The 6,000-nt window shown below is 43.1% G+C and overlaps 1 protein-coding gene across 3 annotated transcripts in view; it reads right to left on the bottom strand.

Annotated features, from left to right (window-relative positions):
• Window positions 1-562: 562 nt before the first annotated feature.
• CDC25C (cell division cycle 25C) overlaps window positions 563-6,000 on the bottom strand; it is a 29,814-nt gene continuing 24,376 nt past the window's right edge. For all 3 annotated transcript variants that reach the window (XM_075600741.1, XM_075600740.1, XM_075600738.1), the window contains exons 16-18: window positions 4,915-5,048; window positions 4,481-4,592; window positions 563-3,062 (exon numbers count right to left, since the gene is read on the bottom strand). In XM_075600741.1, the coding sequence (XP_075456856.1) occupies window positions 2,922-3,062; window positions 4,481-4,592; window positions 4,915-5,048 (387 nt within the window). In that variant the 3' untranslated portion in view covers window positions 563-2,921. The remainder of the gene's footprint in view (window positions 3,063-4,480; window positions 4,593-4,914; window positions 5,049-6,000) is intronic.

Below are 6,000 nucleotides of genomic sequence, written 5' to 3'. Positions count from 1 at the left end.
AAGCCCTCCGGGCTGGAGCCGCCGTCAGGCTGGTGTCTCTGGAGTTCTGTGTGGTTTGCGACTTGCCGTAAAGCAGTCACTGCCGTAAAGTGTAGTGATGACGTCACTCGAAATGTCCAAAAGTCTCTCTTAACCTCAGCAGCGGTATAATGAGATAAAATGACTGTAGGGGCTAATCAATAAGTATATCCTACGCGTTTCGTAGCCAGAGCTACTTCCTCAGGGGTGTTGTCACTCCCTTTATCTACAGCTGTAGACCTTAAACCTGCTAGTACAAAGGTTGTTGTGTTTTATATATATCACAGAGGTGTTCATTTGGGAATATTTCCTTTCACAATAGAGGTTTTTAGTTGCGCACTTTAAATTTGTTTGTTTTTTGCTAGGGATTTTTACATATTAGAAATGCATGGTACTGTTTGATCTCTAGCGAGCCCGGTCTGGTGGAAGCGGGCATTTACTGAACTTTGATCAGTCACCGGGTGTTATCTTTGCTATGGCAAGCAGATCTAATTTGGCAAAAACATGCACCTAAAAAAAAAACCCTGAACCCTTAAAACAAATAAGAGGTTGAACTGCAGGTTTTATGCAGCATGTAACATACATGTTACAAACAGCTCATCATAAAAGATTACAGGCTTTTTCCTTTTTCCAGTATTACAAATAAAATAAAACCAGGGGGGAGCATTCACAAGAATATTGTAACGTTGCCATCTCTTTCTTCTACTTTTGTGCACAGTCACGCTCCCTCCGACAGCATTCCTGAACAAAGTGAAGAATGAGGTGTGAAGCTGCTTTGCGTAATCAGATGAACCGTACAAACTATTTGTGGCAGTATTACACACATACACATACACATACACACACAGTAGAGCAGAACTACAGACAGATATACAGGTAGTTACTTTATTACGGAAAGTTGCTAAATATTGCCATGAGCACATTGCATTAAATAGTTTATGGTCACTTGTGGATTGAAATTAAAAGCATTGTTGTCTGTCGCCCCCTTCAGGCGCAGGGAGACATTGCAAAATTAGATAAATCACTATCTACTCTACTTCATAAGAAAATACGGTATTGTTCCCAGTTCACACCTTTTCAAAGCATTCCTTCTATTGTACTAACAAACCACAATACCATGCTGATGTGGAAATGACAACAGTTTTTTCTAAGTCTACATTGTGACTTAATAAGAACGACAGGAAATTAAGCCATAAAAAGGAGTTGATAGACACATGGTGATTACATGGAGACAGGGCAGCACTGGATAAATACTCCGTGGTTGTGTTCAGAGACAGAATTGCTACCTGCCTGACCACTTTTTTCTCAAATGGCTATGATTGAAGGATTCTCAAATGGCTCTCTAAGGTGAGGAACAGAGGTGCATGATCTCACATCTCCCCACTTAACCTCGAGCTTTGGAAGCATTGCAGATGGAACACAAAATGTCTGTGCACCGAAGTAGTTGGGTGACCTTCAGACAACTTTATTGATTGATCCAGAACATGGTTGACAGACTAGTAGAAAAGGAAGATGATACAGAGTTTTTACCTACAGGAAATATTCCAGTCAGGGGGGGGAAAAAGCAGTAGTATATTATTTCAGTACAATATTATAATAGACACATACACAGTATACATTATATAGAATAGTAGAGAGTGTGTAGCCTGCCATTAAAGACACAGAGTGGGTTATGTTTCTAGCACAATAACGTTGTGCAACCACCCTGCAAACCTCCCCACCGTTTCTTCTTAGAAAGCACTACACACCGTCACAATAAATTGTGGGGTTTAATGGGAGTTGTTAAGCTGCCAGTGCTGCAAAACACAATGTCAGTTCACTGTGTTACCTCAAAAGTCCAACTGCAGAGGGGCTTACAATTGTCTATCTATAGTTCCTGGAAAAGGCAGGCAACACAGGCTCTCGGAGCCACTGTACCACATTGGCACACAAACTTGGGAGACTGCAATAGAAAAGACATTCATTGGGGCAAAGAAAAGTAGGACTTCTGAAATGTCAGATAAAGTAATTTCTATGCCCACCATCATTTAGTATTGCCTTCCCCATGCTCTGCTTCTATTCCAACATTCCTGCACCCCCTCCCCCATGTTACAAAACCAAAGCAACCTCTAGTTTAGGTGCTGAAATCAATCTCCCTAATCTGTAATATCAAATAAAAATGATAATATGCGATGACACCTTTGAACAAGTTGTTTACTGCAATTTAAAAAAACACTACATGTTTGCACACAGTATGCACTGGTTTGTATTGCTGCCGGCATTCCCTTACTGGAAATTATGCTTTTACAGCGCAATGAAGAAACGCACAGAATGAAAAACCAAGACACTCAACGTTGTCAAGGAGAGCACATCGCTTAGCTATTTTTTTGTGCGTGCTAAAAACAGGGCGGCAAATTTGACCCCATTGCAACCCCCTTTGGCAGTGCAAAGATTTTAAAGCAGCAACTCCACCTTCTTCTCATTTTCTGCTTAATGCTCAGGAACGGAGAAACCTAGATGTCATCCCTCAGAGTATTTGCCCTCCCTAGCAGTGTTAAAGGTTCTGCTTTTGGAGGAGTGTGCAATATATATTTACAGACAGAGATACAGCACCATCTGCTGGTGCAATTCATATTTTTCACTTCTACGCCACTACAAATTAAAAACAGAGAATCGCTCTCATAATGTGACCTGTCCCTATCCACTCGTAGCAATATCCAGGAGAAAACTGAATGTCCCTTTCCATTTCTAAAATAAAATCACATTTACTTTCCTACACCCTATTTTATTCTATAGTACATGCTAAAATTAATTCACAGTGACTGGGTAAATGAACCCAGGCATAATACGGTGCCCAGGTTGTAGCAGAAGGTAATTGATTGAAAGACAAACAAACAGGCCAGCTGAGTTGGACGCCCGACGTGCTACAGCTTCATTAGCCGGGCAATCTGATCCCTCCTCTTTCGATCCCCAGCCCAGGACTTGCTCTTGGTGCGGAATTTCAGCAGCTCTTCCCGGAAATCCTGGTGATGCATAGGGCAGTAATTCTGAGGCTTACACAGCTCCTGTGGGGAAAGCAGAGGCACAAATATACCTCTCATTGTATAAGCATTCTATACAAACAGACAGCAAGTCTCTAATTGCTTCCCCCGCCCCCCCCCCCCCCCCCCAACAAAGTGTCAGTCCATAAAGGGTATAGGTTCATGCAGGGGCCTCCTTAATGCCTAGAGAGGATACTTGCCACTTATCTGAAGACCACGAGTAGTCCTTGAAAAACGTTAAAATCAATATGGCACAGTTCTTTATAAGTGATGGTGAAAACTTAATTTACCTCCCATCTGGATATCTTATTTTGTTCAAAACCGGCAGTGTGCCATTCAACATGGCGGCATGGGTAGGGATGCGCTCTGGGATCATGGGACAGGGGACCAGTCAGGAGTTTTTAAATGAAGGGTTATTACACTAATGGTAAGTTTGAGGAAGGGGCCAAGGGCCTTGAAACGTTGCTTCAGTTATGACTGTTTATACCAGTATGCGACTGACCACAAAATCACAAGGTTACAGAAGAAAAAGCAAACTCAACCGAGCAATTCGAGAAGTCCCAGGAGCAGGAGTTTTTATTTTTGTATTGTTCATAATTTTCGGAGTGCCTTTCCGTTTTTAGATTGTTACAAACCGAAAGTACAGGTTAAATAAAAATATATGTATATATACGTCACACATGATGAATTAATGTGGGGCTTACAAAAGGTCAGCTCTCCCGCAGTAAAACTTGTGTTCCTCTCTTTACCCTGTCAATTAACAACTTGACCGGATGAGGGCGGGAAAAGAGGCAAAGTGAGTCTGTGTGGCTTTTTTGAAGAAATAATAGTAACTTACTGGTCGCTTAATTCACTGAGGAGGGGGAAGGGGGGGAGGCAGGTAGTATGGGGCAATTTACTGATCCAGAAAAGAAAAAAAATTGAATGATATATAGATACACACACAGATACACACACAGATACACACACAGATACACACACAGATACACACACTTTCTAGCATCACGTTTTTTTAAGATCAAAAATTCTGAAGCAGTATTCCAGTCACCAGTCAGTTTAATAGCCTGTAGTTATCTTAATTTCAACAACATGAATGCACTCAGTCAATGAAGTTATCCTTTTTCTCCAACGTCAGCCTGAGAGGGTAACATGGCTCATGTACGTCAGCAGACCAAATTTTTTCCCTTTGCTTTTATCTAGTGAAGCCTGAATGTTTCCTCTTCATTTACTTAGCTTCCCCCCCCCCATAGTGTAAAATAGTAAATTATATTACAAAATATTATACTTGCTTGCCTTATTTTTGCATGCCACAAACAAGGATCAAAAATTCACAGAACAGAGGACACAAGTAAAAAAAAAAAAGATGAAAAATGAACACACACACACACACACACACACACACACACACACACACACACACACACACACACACACACACACACCTTGTATTCTGGAAAAAACTCCTTGTACCCTCCTTTCAGGAGATAAAGCTCCGGGTAATGCAGGCTTGGGTACTCATTCCTGGCTCGATCTTCCTCTCTCAGGAACCGACACCTTTGATACAAGATGTTGAAAGGGTTTACTGAAGCCCAAAAGAAAGCACACATCTAGTGTGTCATCAGAGGAGATGGCAACACTTTGCAAAGCACAGAAGGTGGTGTTGAGCCCTGTCTGTCTTGACTTCCAACACCTCAAGATCATTATGCAAACATTGTTGTACAATTTCATGAACCATGAAACAATAATAGACTCGGTGACTGTTCTTTGCAGACACATGTTAAGTTCCTATACATCAGAGGGACCATAGACTATTATATCTCTATCCTTTTCCAAACTTGTAGCCATTTCTTGCTAATCAGTGTGTTTTTATACTTACATTTTTGGGCCTCTTTCAGTAGAAAACTCACAGTGAAACACAATGATTATGCGCTTCTGCACCATCAATGGGACCAGAGGTTGCTTTAGGAAATAATCCAGCAACTCTTCCTGCCGGTGGAGGTTTAATGCACCCTGTGAAAAGGAGGGAGGGGGGGGGGGGAAATAAATAAAATGGTGAGATGGAAGAACAGAGAGGCACATTGTCACATGTGGTTTCACAGGCAAACCGCAGTGACACTGCACACATCCCTCTTCACTATACATTATATGCAGTGCCACTAGTAATGGAAATAGGATCTATTCACTTGTGGTCCTAAGAATATGAACATCCATAACCTGAGCACAGGCTCAAAAACACATTAAGTAGTAAGCCAGGTATGCAAAGTTTTACAACCTCCTTAAAAATGTATATGCCAGGCTACTGCACTGTACAAAATATGGCAGTGCGGTCCATCCAACTTCTGACTGCAGGATGATCAATACGGAGCCTTGTGATATACCAGAATTACTAATGTTTTTATTATTGTAGCCGAGTCCCCCTACCTTGCCTCTGTGCGGGGGAGCTGGCAAATGGTTGGTCAGGAGTGTGGGGGGCGGCCATTTTGTGCATCGTGCATGCGCAGTGCTGCGAGGTGCGCATGCGCAGTGTGTAAGAGGGTGGCGGACATTTTAGGATGGCTTCGCAGACGCAGCCACGGGACTACAAGTCCCAGAATCCCTAGAGGGAGGAAATGCCTACGTGGGGACGTTCCAGCCAATGGGTTTCGCACAAGCAGGAGGAAGACAATATCCTCCGCGTGCGGAAAGCCCGCGAGTCAGTCGGACAGAGGACGGCAAGACAGCAGGTAGTGGCCAGGGAGCAGTGTCTCCTGGACTAGGCCTTGCCCCGTAGGCCCCAGCTAGGCCCTGAGTCAACCTAGTGAAGTGTTGTAAGGAAGGCCCCAGATAGGGATGCTCCCCTTACACTAGAGCAGTACTGTTTAACTGGTGACCGGATGGCCACGAGGTGCCCTGCGGCCTGGGACGAGGACACAGGATCCTGAGACATTCAGGTGAGACCCTCCAGCTGGAGATCACACCACGA

This window comes from Ascaphus truei, chromosome 5 (genome assembly GCF_040206685.1).
Source record: "Ascaphus truei isolate aAscTru1 chromosome 5, aAscTru1.hap1, whole genome shotgun sequence".
Taxonomy (NCBI): Eukaryota; Metazoa; Chordata; class Amphibia; order Anura; family Ascaphidae; genus Ascaphus; species Ascaphus truei.
This window is presented reverse-complemented; position numbering and strand designations above follow the sequence as displayed.